We start from the raw sequence: 19,084 nt of genomic DNA on the forward strand, positions 1-19,084 counted from the left end.
TTTCTCCCATAGGAGGATATCATCCCTATGTTATCATTTGACCACAGATACAGGTTAAAATTGTAAGATGTTCATACTTGCATCCTATTATAACAACCCAGAGATGTTCCAATATCAATCTGTTATTTAATAGATTTAGTAGTATACTCAAAAAAACTTCTTGATTATAGAAATTTGCTACAAAAGAAAAAAGGGTGTTATAGTTATAACAATGCCATGTATCATAACAGAGGGAAAAATTCCCTTAGCTCTGTTTGATTCCAGGGATGAGTCATATCTGACAGCCAATCATGTAGTTACAGGGTGTTAATAGCAAGGCTCAGGATTAACCAGGTGGGAAAATTTCCTTTTCAGAAAGAAAATAGTACAATGGAGAAGTAGAGTCATGAGGATTCCACCTAGGGTGTACCATAGTTGTCTCCAAAACTTTTCCCAGGCACCGACATCCACCTTTAGCAGTTCCTAAACTGCAGCACATGCCATTTTCTACTATTGGCTTCATGACAGTTCTGATGGCTATCCCTGTAATCAAAGCTCAAAACAATAGTAAATTATAGTGCCAGGAATTTTTATCTTAAATAGCAAAATTTCACTAACTGTAACTTGGGGCTTGAATATCTCTCATGATGTTTCCCTAACAGTTAACATTTCATTTGTCTTTTATTTATAAATTAAAACTACCCATATTCAGGGGCTTCACACATACGGCAAATAACTGATAGTTGACTCATCATTAATATGTTGAAGCTACATCATTAAATCACCCTATACACTTTCATATAGTCAAGAATTTCAAATGAAAATTTGATATTATAAATTATTATCATTATCTGCTTTATAACAAAATATACCACATTGAATATTTAAAAGTTTTCAAATATCTGTTTTTATCACATCTTTTTAAAAGCCCAATTCATAATCTAACAGCATCCATATTAAAAAGTTGTTTTGTCTAACAGCATTTCTGTTACAGTGGCCTCTCAGATTTCACAATATAATAGAATTTAGAAATATAATAATGACATAAACAATATCATGTGTTTAAAACATGAAGCAAAACTTTAGATAACATTGATTGTATTTCCAAATTATCACATATAAAGATCATCGATTTTGTTAATTACCTTGGGCATTTTAAAACCACTTTAGATCAGGTATGAAACAATTACATTGAATTCAAGAAATTATGTAGTGCTTAGTATATGCTAGTCACTGTGTTAAGCACTTTACAATCATTGTATCATTTGATCCTCCCAACAACCCTGGAAGGGCGGGTACCATTATTAGTTTTCTCTTTACAGATCAGGAAACTGAAGTAAATAGAGATAATATAACTTGTTTAAGATTACACAGCTAATAAATTTCTGCAACTGGAACATAAAGTTTCCCTACATTTTTCTGGCATTTTTTTTTTTTTTACAACACCTGGATTTGGGAATCTGATGTGGGATGAGAGGGATTAACAGGGAGAGGGTCTCTTGATCTGGGAGAGTCACAGGAATCCCTTTGATTTAAACAGTCTTTTCTCTTTTCACGATTAGAAATGTCAAGAGAGGGTTAACCAGAGGTTGCTATAAGGTACAAACCATTTACCTATTTTTTTTCCTTTCTTCACTGTAGGATTACTTCCAAACTAGCTGCCTTCCTTCATTGCCCTAGAACAATGAAGCTATTAGTCTTGCCATTTACTTTTAAAACTTTTATAAAATCTAATCCTTATTTTTCCTTAAAACACATTCTACAGAGTGGTACCCCAGAACTTACTAAGATATTTTAGAAGGGAGTGAGTTCCTGGAATTACCCCAAAGTCTCAGGAGTTCTGTCCTACAGTCTTAAAATTTATAAATCTCCAAACCTTCAAAATCTGCTAAGATATTTTTAGTAGTTCCTCAAACTTTGATTATCTGACTTTATTTTTGTAATTCCAACATAGCCAAAGATGAAATGACAGGAAAAAAAAGTGTCTTGCAGATGTTTTCTTTTTCTCTCTTCTTATAAGCTAATCTCCCACAGAAAACCTAAAGTGGGAATTAGTCCTGCTTACCTGAGACAATTGCTTCAACCATGAAAATTCATTAATCCTTCCCAGTGTTCTAAACTCTCTGGCTACAGCCCTTAGAAGTTTTTATGGCTGACTACATTTTAAATCTTTCAAGGTAATAGAATCTAGCTCACAACACAAACACAACACAGATATTTTACATTTTACAAACACACAAACACAGACAAAATGACAGCAAAGATACAAACATGCATGAAATTCTACAAAGCCCACAATTACAATTCTAATTTTAACTATTTTGACTGAGGCACGTAGTTACTGAGGCATGCAATTAAAAAAAAACAGAGTTACACAGTTGTAATTTTACAGAGGCATGCAGTTTAAAAGTAGCAGAGGCACACAGAGAGGCCAGTTAACAGGGGTGTGCCGCTTAAGAAAGAATATCTTTACCAGAGTGATCTGAGATGAACCAGGCCACTGGAGGGACCCTAGAGTTTTTCCTCACAAAGAACACTGAGCTCAACCAAGGCTGGAGCTTGGAGGATTGGAGCAGGGGCAAGGACAGAGGACTCACCAGACGAGGATGGGGTCGGACTCTGGAGAAATCAATCTCCCATGGTGCCTGGTCCGTTCCCACTAGTACTGGAGAGTCCAATGGCCTGGTTCCATGTCCAGTCCCACTTCTGACACCAATTAATGTCAACCAGATGGAACCAGCCTCTAACCTGTGGATGGCTAGAGTCCAACAGAGCAGGCCGGAAGCGGGAAAGTCAGGAATCAAACAGAAGTTTAATTTCAAAGTGAAGGAAATAGCTTGTAAATAAGGAGGCAGATTAGACATATGTGCCGGGTCCCTGCCCCTAGTGAGGGATCCAAGGCAGTGTGGGGATATCTCCATACTTGTACCAATGGCTACACAGTGAGTTATAGCCCTGACAATGAATGGTAACAGCAACAGTGAGATAAGTTTGATTCATAGCAGGGTTTCATGACCAGAACATGGGTGCTTGTCTGAACTTGTCCGAGCTCAAAGAACACCTGGTGCTGGTGAAATCAATACAACAATTATATGAAACAATTCTGGGATTTTGCTGTGGCTGAGATCATCTCAAGAGGGTGAGTGCAGAGGATTATTGTTATGCCAAACTCAGGGCAGAGCTTGCTTGCTGAGCTTTAGCTCTGGAAAACAGGGTGTCTTCTAATATTTTGACCCCTGGGACTCAAAAACTGACATTAAAAATGCATTGAGTGAGTAAATCTACTAGTTTTTGAGTATAAGAGAAACAACATTTTGATGTTGAGTGCTCTTGAGAATATGCCATTGATTAAGTGTTTTTATTAGCACTCTGAGAATAGAAAGTACCTGTGGGTTCTTACTGCCAATACAGAGATAAGTATAATAGATAAATATAATAGATAAATACCTATTGCCAATACAGGCAACACTGATGGTAATGTATACTCTCTGGTAGTTTTGTAGCTCATTCAAGTTTGATAGCCTCATGGAAAACAGAACAGAGAATTTATAGACATTTTATTGTTAATACATCAAAAGTTATTTGGCCTTCTAATTGGTCTCCCTACCTCATGTCTCTTCCCTTTCCAATTCATCCTCCACTCAGTTGCCAAAGTGATACTTCTAAATCAGGGGTCTGACTATGTCACTTTTTTGCTCAGTAAACTCTAGTGGCCTCTTATTACTTCTCCATTTAAATTCAAACTCCTCAGGCATTTAAGCCTTTTACAATCTCTTTCTTACCTACCTTTCTAGCCTTATATGTTATTGCCCTCTGCCTACTCTTTGGTTCAGCCAAACTAGCCCTCTTGTTTTTCTTTACACATTAAATTTCCTTTCCTTTTTCCATACCTTTGCCTAGGTACAGCCTACTAATAGAACCATGGTACAACTTTTTGTTATACCTTGTACTGCCTTTTTACTACAACTTCTTAAAAGGAAGTAGTAAGAATTCCTAGTTTATTTTAGAGTTCAGGTCAGACACTACTACATAAGATCTCTTCCAAACTATCTATCTGCATGTGCTTTTCTCCCCTTCCAAAAATCATATATAGTTATCACTTCCATATCTTGGCGGTTAGGGACACAGTGCCCCTATGATCTGGAAAATCCAAGTAAAACTTTTTGGCGCTCTCTTCGTACCAGAGAAGAAGTCTGAATTTTTTCTTTTTCTTTTATGGGGTATTAATATACAATACTACATATATTTTATGCATTTTTGTGTTGTCTGCTGGCTTTCACAAAACTCCCAAAAAAATCCTATTCAATTTCTTATGCCAGCCTGTGATATATTGAAACCCCAATGGGAAAAGTCAAAATGTGGAAAGGATAACTATATGTATGTAATACAGCTCTAACTGTATTGTATATATATTTACATATATCCATGTGTATACACATACATGTATACCTACATGTGTTTATATAGATATGGGTATGCATGTGTTAATATATACATATGACACATATATATGTCTACATACATGTGTACATATATACATATATAGAGAATATATTTTTGTGTGGATATGTCACCTTCTATAGAATATAAACTCCTTAAGAGGAAAGGCTGTTCATTTTTGCCTTTGAATCCCCTGTGCCTCGCTAAATTCCTGGCACTTGATAGGTGCTTAATTAATATTTATCTGTTGCTTCATGTAGGGAAGCATCTATATTTCTCTGTATTTAAGTGGCAGATTTTAAAAGGTATTGTTTTTGCTCCTTCAGTTGAGTATCTTAAATTGATTTTGAATCCTGGTCTTTGTGAATGAGTTGCTATAGCAAGAAAGATAAGGTGAATTACTTTTATGGGAAGGGCTGATATGAAGTTGGACAGTCTTGCTGGAAGCATCACCTTTTCAAGAACATGTATTTCCTATTCACTAAAGTCTAACCAATTCCCTGGGCATTTGGAACATTGTGGAAAAAAAATCAGTTTTCTGTGACATTTGGTAAAATGAAGAAGGGCCTAATAATCTGGTAATAAAACCATGGTGCCAGTACTCTGGCTCAGCAACGATGAAAACTATTGACTTCGGTTTTTCTTGGGATTTAGATTGTCAAGAAGGCAATTGCTGCTCTCTTCAGCAATCAGTCCAAATGTTCATTTAGAAGCAGATTTGATTCACTGCTATTGAAATGAACATAGTGGTAATACCAATTAATTTTTTTTTCTGAAATGGATCAAAAGAACTCAGGCATAACTTGGTATTTTAAATTCATTATATTATTGACTAGCAATTCAAGTAACAAGTTCATTGTGCCTTTGAGAGAATTAGCTTTCTTATAGTTGAGTATTTGGTAGCATTATTATGAATTATCTCCACTATTTTTTCCATTTTAACGATGTCACCCTTTGTGCTCACATTTTGTAGTTTGTATTTGTTATAATTGGTAAAAGATTATTAATAGAAATATGAGTTCTGAATTCCCTTGGAACCAGTTTTTTGTTATATTTGGAGAAAAAGGCAAAATATTTCTACTTAATGTTAACAAAATCTCATGTTCAGTAAACTTGGATTTAGGATTTTGAGTATTTGTTCAATGGCCTAATATATTCTTTGGGAAGCACCTTAAACTTCCTACTCTACAAAAAAATAAAAATAAATTTGAGAAAAGAAAAGTAAGCTCAGGAAAACAGTGACGGGCTTATTGTAAGACTTTAAACTCAGAAGCCTGGGGTTTGAGTCCTGGCTTTTTCTCTCATTACCTTTGTGATCTTAAGCAAGTTTCTTCACCTCCCTAAGTCCTAAGCATGGTACTAGATAACTGTGGATAGCACGTGAGACAATGTATGGCAAGAATTACATAAACATAGGGGATGTTATTTTGACATATGTCATCCCTAAGCGTTCTAGGTTAACAATATTTTATGTTGTGTATACTCATCTGCATACCACCTATATACCATAGAATATAAGTTCCTTGAGGGCAGAGGTTGTTTTGTTTATACCCTCAACACCTGGCACAGTGCCTATCACATAGGACACATGTAGTAAATGTTTGTTGAATTGAACATATATATATATTTAGGAACAATGTGTAACTTTTTTTTTTTAAATCGTGCCCTTTTTGTAGATTTGAAGTTGAATTTATTCTCTCAGAGCCCACTTGTGAATGGACGGGCAAACAGGGAAGAATTTCATTACCTCTTCTTTCTAAGTTTGTGAAAAGAAGCTTGGAAAACTCTAGAGTCCTCATCTGCATTTGTGGGCCAGCACCCTTCACAGAACAAGGAATAAGGTAAATATGAATAACAAAAAATGACCATAAAAACCATTAAAAAATAAAATTAATCTTTATATCATACAGTTGTAATTAAGAGGTAGCTACATAGCTTAGTGTAGGGGTGTCAACTTAAATGGAAACATGGGGTGGAGTGATGAAGGCACTAAATTGTACGTAAGGTTTCCTGTGGGTGTATATTGACTTAGAAAACCACATATTAACATTTTATTCTATTATATTTTTATTTTGTTAAGTATTTCCCAATTACGTTTTAAGCTGGTTTGGGCCACATTTAGGAGTGTTGTAGGCCATGTCTTTGATGTCTCTAGCATGAAGGATAGAGTGCTGGGCCTGGAGTCAGGCAGACCTGAATTTGAATCCTTCCTTGGATATCTATGAGGTGTATGACCTTGGGCAAGTCACTTAACCTCTCTGAGCCTCAATCTCATTTGTAAAATGGGGACAATAATGGCATCAGCCTCACAAAACTGGGAGAATTAAATGAGAATTATCTCATTTTATATATATTAATATGTAAAGAGCCTTGTGAACCTTTACAAGTTATATAAATGTTAGCTAGTGTTATTATTAGTTGCAGAGTTGGGAGCAGAAAGAGTATGTTATTCACTATGAAAAGAAGAGATGGCCTGCTTCCAGTTATTCAAGCTGCTGAAAGGATAAAGGAATGTAGATGAATTCACAAACCCCATTTTAGACATTTAGTTTTAGCCTCTTACTACACTTTTTAACAGAAATGTCAACAGGGAAAACTTAAGGCTGACTTGTGGTTTAGTTCTTTGCTCTTTGCTTCACTGTCAAGTGGTGCAAATACTAATAAACAGTAAAGTGGTTGAAAGCCAAGCAGTAGGAGGAAAAGGAGGAGCAAAAACATGAATTTCCCCCCATACACAGAAATAATCAGTACATGAGTAATTAAGAATTGATAGTAGTGGACAGCATAAAAGACTATTTGAAAATGACTCTTGTCTGATTCTGTTTTATAATAGTGCTTGAAAATGTTCAGACAAACAGATCCATCATTCAGAATTTATGAATAGGGGCAGCTAGGTGGCTTAGTGGATAGAGCTCTGTCTGGCCTTGGAGTCAGGAGGACCTGAGTTCAAATCTGGTCTCAGACACTTGATGCTTACTAGCTGTGTGACCCTGGGCAAGCCACTTAACCCCAATTGCCTCACCAAAGGAAAAAAAAAGGCAAAATTTATGAATAGTTTAAAAGAGAAATGTTCCAAAACTAAGTGTACCTTTTGACCTTGTTACCACATGCCACACAAAGTTAGATTTTTTTCTTATGTGACCAAAATTAGTAGTGTTCCATCTTAACTGTTTTATTTCATGGTTCAGTAATTAAAAAGGTGGAAACTAGTAGGTGAAAGACCTTTTTCTAATTCTTGTCACTATCATTTCCTTTTTAGTCCAAAGAAAGTAAGTAAATTTCTGCATATAGAGAGACTTGCAAAAAAATTTTCATTTCATATTTGGTTTGACTAATTTTAGAATATTCCCTCTTGAATTGATGTTATTTGAAAATAGATAATGTTATTCCTTCAAATGGTTGTTTATATTCTATGCTTTTTCAGATCCATGCTACAACTTTTAATCTGCAGTGAAGAGTAATTAATAATGTTCTTAAAATAAGTTATTGGGGAGAATGCATCTTAGCAGATATTAGACTCATTGCACTGCTAATGATATGGTATAGGAGTTCTTAAGATATAGTCCATGGACCCCTTTGAATAGATTTCAGGAGATCTATGATCTTAAATGGGAAAAGCGTTACATTTTTATTTTCACTAACCTGAAATTTGATGTTTTCTTCAATTATTAATTAAAAACAAATATTGTTATGAGAAGTCCATAGTCTTCATAAGACTGCCATATGGGTCCGTGACAAAAAATGGTGAAAAATCCCCTATGGTGATAACTAGGGTTAGGTTTAGCAGTAGGAAAGACTTACTTTCAAACCCTGCTTCTGACACTTACTAGTTTTCTCAGTCACTTAACCTCTGTGTGCCTCAGGAAATCTTCTAAAACATTATCTTCTAAGTCATGTGGGTTGTGATTTACCCTAGAGGAAGGAGTTGCCACACCAGGAATTTCCTGTGCTGACTAAATCATATGGTGGTTTATACACACATGTATATGTTATATATGTTTTGAACTGACTATATTGTATACAATATGTGGGAATATACAAATTACATGTGTGTTTGTAGTATTGTTAATAATGGTCATTAGTTTAGGTAATTTAAAACATTGCATTGTCAAAAGTAACTTCTGTTAGGCCTTAGAATGGTTATCTTGAAGCAGATTTGCTTTTTTGATCTTAGTTTGTTTAGGCTCATATTAAAACAGATTTCATTTCCTTAGCTGAACGGTGAGGAACTGAGGTGTCTAGAAGTGTGATGGATGATAGCAAGAAACCAGCCCAGGATTTTGAATTGATTGCAGATAATTAATCTTCACAGTTACACGTAGGACTTAGTTGTTTGTATTTAAATTACAGCATTATTTAAACCTCTCTGTATTACATTATACATATAAAAAGTCAAAGTGAAAGAATTTGAATTGTTCTTGGCGTATAGACGGTGGAACTAGAATTGAAAACTAAAATCTATGATTTCAGACGTAGCCAGTGGAGAATCTGATTTGCTAGACTATAGTTGTTGCTAGGGAGGGATTTTTTTGAGGGATGGGAGTGGGGGTGTTCAGGAGGAAGAGTTGTTAAGAGAGTGAAGAAGAGGTATTGATACTAATGCAAAAAAAAAAAGAAAAAGAAAAGGACATTAATGAAACATTAAAAATACTCAGAAGAGAGCCAAAGGAAATTCAAAAGAGGACACAGATAAGTAGGGGAGTGTTAGAAATTATTGTCTACTTTAAAATAAAAATAAGCTGTACATTTTTTAAAAGACAGGTAGTTGGCTGCAGTTTAAGAAGTTTTTTTTCTACATTTGCTATGAGTGTAGAGGTAGCCTTAATATTGGGGTGGTAGGGAGAAGGGAGTTTGGGTCAGCTAGATAGTGCAGTGGATAGAGCACCAGACCTGAAGTCAGAAAGACTCATCTTCATGAGTTCAAATCTAGCCTCGGACGTTAACTAGCTGTGTGACCCTGGGCAAGTCAGTTTGCCTCAGTTTCCTCATCTGTAAAATGACCTGAAGAAGGAAATGGCAAACCATTCCAGTGTCCTTGCCAAGAAAATCCCAATGGGGTCACAAAGAGTTGGACACAACTGAAGTGACTGAACAACAAGAGGTGAAGGAAAAACAGACATTTTTAAGAGTACTCTTAGGAAATATTTTTAGATACCCTTTTTTTCCACTTGGCTTTAGCATGCTATGCATATTGAATATATATTTTATAGAGTGGGTAGTCATTTCTGAAATGTTTTCGTTATTTTCCTCTTAAAGCAATTTAAGGATAGTTTTAAAAAGGTTTTGTCCAGGTTAAGTGGTTAGCCAGACTGAATCTCTTAGTGGCGTGATGTTCTGGTGTTACTGACAAACTGTTAACTTTACTTTTTCCTTTCTCCTTTCTGATGACTCGAAGGAAACATACATTTTGGTTTTCTCTTTCAGATTGCTGAAGGATCTTAACTTTTCCCAAGAAGAGGTCCATAGTTTTACTGCATAGTGAAGAGCTCCTGCAGGATCTTGCCAAATTTATGTAGCTGTTTCTGAGTGCTTGGATTTTTTTTTTTAAAGGAAACTTTTTTTTATACACATAATAGAAGGTGCCTACAAGGCCAGTCTTAGGGTTTCTTCAGTGACATGCAGCTGTCTCTTCAATAACATCATTTGTCAGACTTTATCTTGGCATTTCGACTGATTTTACTACTACTGTTGGCTTTTCATTTGGGTAGTTCATTATGGAGACAGTATTTAATGCTCTAGATGAAAAATGTTATAGAATCACTTTTAAATGATTCACTGTTCTACTGTAAGGCGCTATTATAAGTATTTTATGATTCATTATGTGGTAAATGGTCACTTTGATCACATTTCTATGCTGTAAAATGTCTTCTTAGCAATACAGTCTGAATTTTACATTGCACTGTTAACTCAGGAAATGATCACTTAGGTTCTTGTTATTAGTATTAAACTATGGAATGTTATGATTTATTGAATGACCCAAACAAGATTTTTTTATGTATATGACATTGATACAAAGTAGGATACAATTATATGTAGGTATTTTTTTAATCCTCGTTGGAAATGTGATGAATGTAGCAAGGGTGGACCTCTAGCTCTAAAATCCATTGTCCCTCTGTGTATAACTTTAGAGCTGGAAGGGACCCTACAAGTCGTCAGATCCAACCTTTTCATTTATAGATGAGGAAACTGAGACCCAGAGAAATTAGAAGTAAGTCATTCACCCAAGGTCACAAAGCTAGTTAGTATATGGCAGCTGGGTCTTAGACCACAGGTATCCCAACCCCCAGTTGAAAGTTGTAGCATCTAAGAAGAATTCAGGGAGAGAGAACTATTTAGAATTTTGGATAAACCTTCGTGAAAATGCTTGGATACAGGAGAAAATAACCCAAGATAAATGATAGTAAAAGAGGCAGGTGTCACTTCTTTAACCAAAGTCAAATTAAAAATCTGGGCACATCAGTGCAGAGAATGTGACTTTCATCAGCCAGAAGAAAGCATTTGAAAGGTTGTTCCATTGGGGGAGTAGAGAGGTGATGGTGGGGGGGGAGAATGCAGACTAGGAGTGGGTTAAGTTCTGATACTTTATTTTGAAACTGTTTGGCTGTCTGGTTTTATAAGGAACATTGTGTAACTACTTTGTTCTTTGCTTGTCATTCTTCCCTTACCTCACAGTGGGGAAGTTTCCTGATGGGGGTGTGAACAGTTTATTCTTTCTTCTCACCAGTATTATAGACCTTCACCTGCTTCCATGAGAGGCGTGCAGAAAAGGGCTGGCAAGATAGCTAAAATGAAGTGCACGTGGATGGCTGATTTTATTGAATGCCGAGTAATGAAGTCAAATAGCTGAAGTGACTTGGATTTTTTTCAGATTAGCTTAATATATCATCATGTTGGATATTGTTTTCATAGAGGTAAGGTAAAGTCTAACTTTTATTTTACAAAATTTGGTAATTAGGTGACTGGTCTTGTGGCCAAGAACCATACCTCATCCTCCCAATCCCAATTGAAAAACCCTAAATTGAGGAGGGATGGAAATGAATGAGATTCTGAGTTCTATTACTGAACTTACCTCTAACTAGCTGTATGAAATGTGACTTAAACTTCTTTGAATCTTATTTTTCCTCATCTATAAAATCAGTTTATTTTTAAGGCCTCTTCTAGCTCTAAACTTGTAAGTTCAAATCTTCTAAAGCACTTAAAAGTGTTCTGCAGTTCAGAATGTCCAGAAAAGTCTTCCTCTACCTCTTTGTACCCCTCTGACTGAACTGATTTCCCTTAATTAAGCACCAGCATTAAAAGAAATAGTTGCTTATTCATTTGTGTTTTCTCTGTATTAGAACTGGAACATTGGAATTTTCTTCTAGTTTTCATCCTGAATGTATATTTCATCTACATTATGGGATTATGTGAGCTAGCCTTGAAACTTAACCACCTCATTCGTGACTTTTGGGCACCTGGTGACATTGACATCCCACCTTTATATCCCTTGGCTTCCATGATACTCATATCTCCTAGTTCTCCTATCTGTCTGCTTCTTTTCAGACTCCTTTGAGGCCCTTCTTCCTAGGCCCAAAGTATGGGTGTCCCTGATGGTTCTATCCTTCTACCTTCTTTTCTCTATATATTCCCTCCTTTGGTTGTCTCATATACTCCTGTAGCCCCAAAACTTCTTCACAGATGACTCACAAATTCCAATCCCTCCCCTGCTGGGCATCACCTGGCTTTCTCACAGACAGTGTAAATGTCACATATCTAGAAAGTGAATTGAGAGGCAGTTAGGTCACACAGCAGATTGTGCACTGGGCCTGGAGTCAGGAAAATCTGAATTCTTATTCAGCCTTCAGAAACTTTCCAGCTAGGTGACCATGGGCAAGTCACTTCACCTTTGTCTGCCTCACTTTCCTCAGTTGTAAAATGGGGATAATAATAGCACTCACCCACCAACCTCCCAAGGTTGTTACTCCCTCCCCATCCTAAACCCAGCCACATCTAACTTCTATATTTCTGTTGGCGGCACCATCATCCCTTCAGTCACCAAAGTTTGAAACCTAGGAGACATTTTTCACCCTTTTATGTCATTCTTCCCTCATCCATTCAGTTACCAAATCCTCATGATTGCACCATGGTAATAGCTGTTTCATAGATTTTTTTAATCAGCCTCACACTGCCACTGCTCTAGCTCAGGTCTTCATCATCCCTTTTCTATACTGTTAAGAGCTCCCTGCCTCTAGTATCTCTCCCTCCAATACATCCTACGCACAGGTGCCCAGATATCCTTAGTATATAGTTCTTTGAACATGTCACATCACATATATGTCAAGGATTTAGATTTCATTGGTGGAGGGAGTTCTTTCACAGCCCATTATAACTTAGTTGCCTGGAGCTCAAAGAGATTGATTGACTTGCCCATGGCTAGTAACTGACAGAGGCAAGATTTGAACCAGGACTTTGTGTCTCCAGTTCCTAGCCTCTGTTCCATGCCATATCTCAACCATGTCACTCCACTTCTCAGAAACCTTAAGTGTCTCCCTGTTTCCTTCACAGTAAAGTACAAAGCCCCAAGCCTGGCTTTTAAGGGCCTTACTCTGTCTTCAGCATATCTTTCCAGCCTTATTTCACTCTCCCTTTATGCAATCTGTATTCCAGATGAACTAGATATTCCCTGATATAATCCTAGATACTCCCTGACCTTTTCATGCACTCATGCACATTCTCTCATCTCTGCATTCATACTGATTGTTCCCTGTTGCTAAGACATATTGCAGCCTCAAATTCTGACTCTTGAAATTGTTCTCTTCCTTCAGGGTGAGTGGTCCCAGGTCCCAGCTCTTCCATGAAACCTTCCTAGAGCCTTCCAGTTAGAAAGGATCCCTCCCTTCTCAGATTTTCCTGTAAAGTTTCCTTTTCTCTCATTACTTTCTAACTTGTTACATATTTATGTACAAATCACATTCCCTCGTTAGATTGTAAACCCCATGAGGGCAGGAATTATGTTGGGGGGTTTTTTCAGTCTTTGTATTGGCACTCAGCACAGTGCCTGGCACATAGTAGGTGCTTAATAAATGTTGGCTGAAGTGAATTTGAATTTATATATTATTCTCCTGATCCCCAATCTCCGCACATAAGGACACAGCTCTTTATGGAACTTCACACCATTTGGAAAAGTAAGAAAAAAGAATATTTCCAGAGGGCAATGGAAATCTGTTTTATGTTTAAAAAAAAAAGAAAAAAGAAATCTTGAAGTTCCATGTGTTTTGCTGAAATATATTTCTTTGGTAATTTTAATCAGATTAAAGAGAGGAAAATGCCTAATTTTGAGGAGGATTCATTTTCACAAATCAAAAAATTGCATTGGTCATAGATTAGATCACCTCGTAAAATACAGTTAGAGAAAGAAACATCAGAAAGTATTGTGTGTATGTATTTTATTTTACACATTGAAAGACATTGTGAGAATGGGTCCGTAGTTCTCACCCAACTGCCAAAGGAATTCATGACAAAAATGGTTAAAAACCTCTTGTTTAAGTACTGCCTTTGATGCATTCAAGCTGTGTAATCGTGGACAAGTAATTTACGTTTCAGTGCTCCAGCATCTTTAAGATTCTAAATTCTAAGTTACTGGGGGGGTGGGGGGGGAAGGATCTGATTATTGAAAATTCAAATGAAGTGTATGGATGCTTCAGGATCATTCTGCATTGGAGAAGGGCTGGAGAGATCCCACACAGTAAGGAGATATCCTGTTAGGTAAAACCCCCTAAAACTGTCAACTACAATTCTAGAATGGCAAACATTACCCTATTAATAGAGTGCCTAAAGAGCATCTCTTGTGTAAAATAGTTTACACAGCAAAGTCCTCCAGAGAAACCAGAGGTAGCCCAATTCTGCTGTGAACCCTCAAAACCCATATTTCATGTGATAGCTCCCAAGTAACAGATCACCCAAAAGCCATATGAGTATGTTCAGTACCCTTAACTTTCCTTCAAAAATCAATGGTTTGTCCCCATTATTAAATTGCTCCCCTCTGAGTTCTCATCTGTCTCTATCTTTCTGGTAGTTGGATATGAATTTCAGCAACTTACTGAAACCAGTTTTACATAATAGAACAAGTGAGGAATCCTCCCTCGCTTCTTAATCAAGTTGTTGATCTCAGCATTGTGAAGTACACAATATGCCTGGCCCAGATGACTTTAATAGACTGATTAGAAAACATGCACAAGGCAAGGAAATTAACACTGTGAAAGACTCATCTCCCACTGGAGGTCAGTGTTCAAATCTCGATTGGGTTGCCAATGCAAATGAGGTTTTTAAAAACTTGTTCTTGGTGGTGGATTTCTGCTCCCACCCCCTCACTGTTCTTCCAGGATTGTTTGTTTACCCATGCTTTAGTTATTCAGTTTGATTTCTTGGTATGAAAACCTCAGAAGAGACTGCCGGTCAACAGAGGTTCACTTAAAATGGTTGACCTCACATGGGACTGCTCTACAAATTCAATTGGAGTCTCTTTTTTTTTTTTTAAAGAGAGTTGTTGACTCTTTGCATTGTTTGTTTTTTTTTTTAAAATAAACTTTTGCCAGTATGACTTTAAAGCATTGTGTTTGCCTGACTGAGCAATTAGAGCTCAGGTAGGGTGCTGCTTGTTTTCTTGGGATTTATTTAGTTCCTTAAGCCCATGGCTGTACTTTCCAGTTGACAAATGAAAGCATTCTACCAGAAAACTTTTATGAGAGAGAAGAGGGATTGAAGATTGGGAGTGGGAAAGGGAAAGCAAGAAAGAAAGAGAATGATAGGCGCAGACAATGAAGCAATGTTTTTATTACAAAATGCCAGGGTAATTTAAAAAAAAAAATATGAGGTACTTTAACCACCTGATCCTAAAATGATTTATACAATTTATATAAATAAAATAGATGTGTAAATAAAAATTATATTTTTTTTCATTTTGTAGCATTTCAAAGATCACAGAGCTAAAAAGTATTTCTTTAAAAACTTTTTTTTTTTAAATTTGAGTTCTTATGCACAAAGGGCTATAAAACTGTGCATACCCTTTGATCCAGCAGTACCACTACTAGGTCCATATCCTAAAGAGATCATATAAAAAGGAAAAGGACCTACATGTACAAGAATATTTATAGCAGCTTTTTTTGTGGTGGCAAAGAGTTGGAAATTGAGAGGATGCCCATCAATTGGGGAATGACTGAACAAGTTGTGGTATATGAATGTAATGGAATACTATTGTTCTATAAGAAATGATGAGCAGGTGGATTTCAGAAAAACCTGGAAAGATTTGTATGAACTGATACTGAGTGAAGTGAGTACACAAGCACCATTGTGCGATGATTAACTATGATGGACTTAGCTCTTCTCAGCAATACCATGATCCAAGACAATTCCAAAAGATTCATGATGGAAAGTGCTAACACATCCAGAGAAAGAACTATGGAGTCTCAATGCAAGATTGAAGCATACTATTTTCACTTTTGTTGTTTTTTATTTTTTCTTTCTCATTTTTTTTCCTTTTGTTCTGATTTGTCTTTCACAACATGACTAATGTGGAAATGTTTAACATGATTATACATGTATAACCTATATCAGATTGCTTGCAGTCTTGGGGAGGGAAGACAGGGAGAAAGAAAAATTTGGAACTCAAAATTTTACAAAAGTGAATATTGAAAACTATATGTTAATTGGAAAAAAATAAAATACTATTAAGGAAAAAAAATTTGAGTTCTGAATTCTCTCCCTCCTTCCCACCCTTCCCCCACCCATTGAGAAAGCAAACAATATGATACCCATTAGACGTGAAGGTATGCAAAACATTTCCATATTAGCCATGTCAAAAAAAAAGCAAGCAAAATAAGATTTTTAAAAAAGTATGTTTCAATCTGTAGTCAGAATTCATTAGTTCTTTCTGGATAGCATTTTTCATCAAGAGTCCTTTGGAATTATTTTGGGTCATTTTATTGATCAAAATAACTTAAGTCTTCCACAGTTGATCATCATTACAATATTACTGTTACCGTGTATAATGTTCTTGTTATTCTCATTTCACTTTGCATCACTTCATTTAAATCTTCCCAGATTTTTCTGAAACGATCCTGCTCATCATTTCTAATAGTGTAATAGGATTCTGTCCCAATCATATGCTGTGACTTGTTCAGCCATTCCCTAATAAATGGGCATCCCCTCAATCTCTTAGTTCTTTGCAATCACAAAAGGAGCTGCTGTAAGTTTTTTTGTATGTATGTGTCCTTTTTCCTTTTCTTTGATCTCTTTGAGATAGAGACCTAGTAGTGTTCAAAAAGTATACAGTTTATTGGCCCTTTGGGCATAGTTCCAAATTGTTCTCCAGAATGGTTAGACCAGTTCACAACTCCACCAGCAGTTCATTAGTGTGTACCTTTTGTCCCACATCCCCTCCAGGGTTCATCCTTTTACTTTTCTGTTATGTTAGACAATCTGATAGTTATGAGGTTGTATTGTACTTCAGAATTGTTTTCTAAATATGTGTTTCATTTGGCAAATTATTACAAATATTTAAGCAACTCATTGCTACTTTTCTGCGTAAATTAACAAGTTTACTGTATTAAACCTTTAGCTATTAACCTAGGAGGAGAAAATCAGGTGCTCTGTTTTATGTGTGCTGGTCTCCCAATTCACAATACATCACCGGTGCTCTGCCTTCCATCCCAATACCATTTGGGACAGTCTCAATGAAAAACATTCTCATCAGTTTCAGAAATCTAGCCATGAATTTCTTTAGTGAAAACATTTCTCATGTTAAAAAATTGAATCAAAATACGAGTCTCCTTTTAGTGCCCCCATGTCTAGGAGAGCAGCCATTTGAAGAGGAAGCCTACTGCTCACCTCTCCCCTCCCCCAACAGTCCTTGTTGTAGTGCCACTTTGCAAGGCTGTCGTGTAGGTCTGATCAAAGAGCACACCATTAATAAGATAAATGTACTCTAAGTGATGCACGGTGCAAGGTAACAACCCTTGTATGCTGTAATAAGCTCCAATCAATAATATACTGCCCAAAAGAGGAGAATGGCACGATGGCTAGCATCTAATGCATGTGAGAGTATAAATGGTAGGTTATGGGTGAAGATGAAAATAAAAAAGGTAATTGCCTAGATAATTTCCCTGCCTGTGGCTTATAAATTTGAACTATACCATGCAACCTATCTTGAAATGGAAAAACAAAAAAAAGTATTTTCCTTATATAGCATGTTTTTGAAAGTAGTTCTTAAAAGTTATTCTTAGCATCTCGTTTAGTCATTCAAATAACTTCTCTTCACTGGTGATTTTTTTTTCCTCCCCTCCTTCCCTCTCTATCTCATTATTGGAAAAAAATTTTAGTTTTTGCCATCAGGGACTAATTGAGTTTGCCATCTGTAACTCAAATAATATTGTAAAGGAGCTATTATTCTGAAAATGTATAAGAAAAAAGTTCCTTTGAAAGGGTTACTGCCAAAGAACTATGGAGGTAAGGTATAAATATTAATGGAAAAAATTACATCTAGTCTGAATATTTTTAGAAAACATTTAGAACATTTCTCCTATCATGGTATCCTCAATTTGAGAGGTTCTTAAACTCTTGTATTTGGCAGACATTCTTTTTATTATTATTATTATTATTTTAAAAATCCTAGAGGAAGAACTCCAGCATCTTGAGTAAATATTCTATGGAAGAACATGGACAAGAACCATGAAGAGTAGTTTGCAGTCTGCACCACTAGAGGGAATATCCACAACCCTGACATCACAGATCCATTGAAATAACTTCAGCATTTATATGGACAATAACAAACGAAACCATCCAACAAATCCATTTATTAATTTTTAAAATACTATTGATATCTTCTGTTTTTACATTATAATCATTTCAAGATGGCACAGTGGATGGAGCACTGGTCCTGGAGTCAAAAAGACCTTAATTCAAATTTGGCCCCAAACACTCAATTAGCTGTGTGACCCTGAGCAATTCACTTAAATCTCTATTTGCCTCAGTTTCCTTATCTGTAAAATGAGGATGGATAATAATAGGACCTATCTCCCAAGAATGTTGTGAGGATCAGATGAGATAACTGTAAACCTCTTAGCACAGTGCCTGCTACATAGTGCTATAAAAATGTTGGTTATTTTTATTGGATAATACCACACACACACCCTTCCCGTCCATCTGCACAGTGAATGTTCCAAGTGTAACAAAAGTAATGAAACCAACCATCAGGCCAATTTGTTCAGTTACTTGATGCATGTACATCCTTACAAGTCCACTGAGGTTCCACCCTCCTCTAAAACTAGGCATTCTATAGGGATCAGACAGGTTCAGGAAGAAACATGTCAGATGCCCCACATTTATGTACAAAAAGAAGTTAATTCCTCTGTGCCTATTACCTAAAACATATGGATCCCTCTTTAATGAGCAACACAATATTAGCAATCATCAGAGACTCCCAACAGGGATTGCCATGATTTGCCACTAGTCAAAGGCTCCTCTGAGACGTCTGATATTAGATATAGCCCTCCACAGTCTCAGGAAGGCTAGAAGGAGGCATGTTGCAAGCTTTTTGGAACCTGTAGGTTCCACTTTTTCATGTCAGTTTATGTTTCATTACTTTTCCCCAATTTCTAGGGACTCTAGGACAATGGCTACACCAGAGCAA

At 36.4% G+C, this 19,084-nt stretch overlaps 1 protein-coding gene across 1 annotated transcript in view; it reads left to right on the forward strand.

Moving 5' to 3' along the window:
• Window positions 1–13,731, forward strand: part of LOC114037828 (cytochrome b5 reductase 4) — a 101,206-nt gene extending 87,475 nt beyond the window's left edge. The window contains exons 15-16 of the mRNA XM_027854804.1: window positions 6,096–6,260; window positions 9,844–13,731. Coding sequence (XP_027710605.1) covers window positions 6,096–6,260; window positions 9,844–9,898 — 220 coding nt within the window. The 3' untranslated portion in view covers window positions 9,899–13,731. The remainder of the gene's footprint in view (window positions 1–6,095; window positions 6,261–9,843) is intronic.
• The last annotated feature ends 5,353 nt before the right edge of the window (window positions 13,732–19,084 follow it).

The sequence above is a fragment of the Vombatus ursinus genome, unplaced genomic scaffold, assembly GCF_900497805.2.
Source record: "Vombatus ursinus unplaced genomic scaffold, bare-nosed wombat genome assembly UNPS02000582.1, whole genome shotgun sequence".
In the NCBI taxonomy this organism is placed as follows: Eukaryota; Metazoa; Chordata; class Mammalia; order Diprotodontia; family Vombatidae; genus Vombatus; species Vombatus ursinus.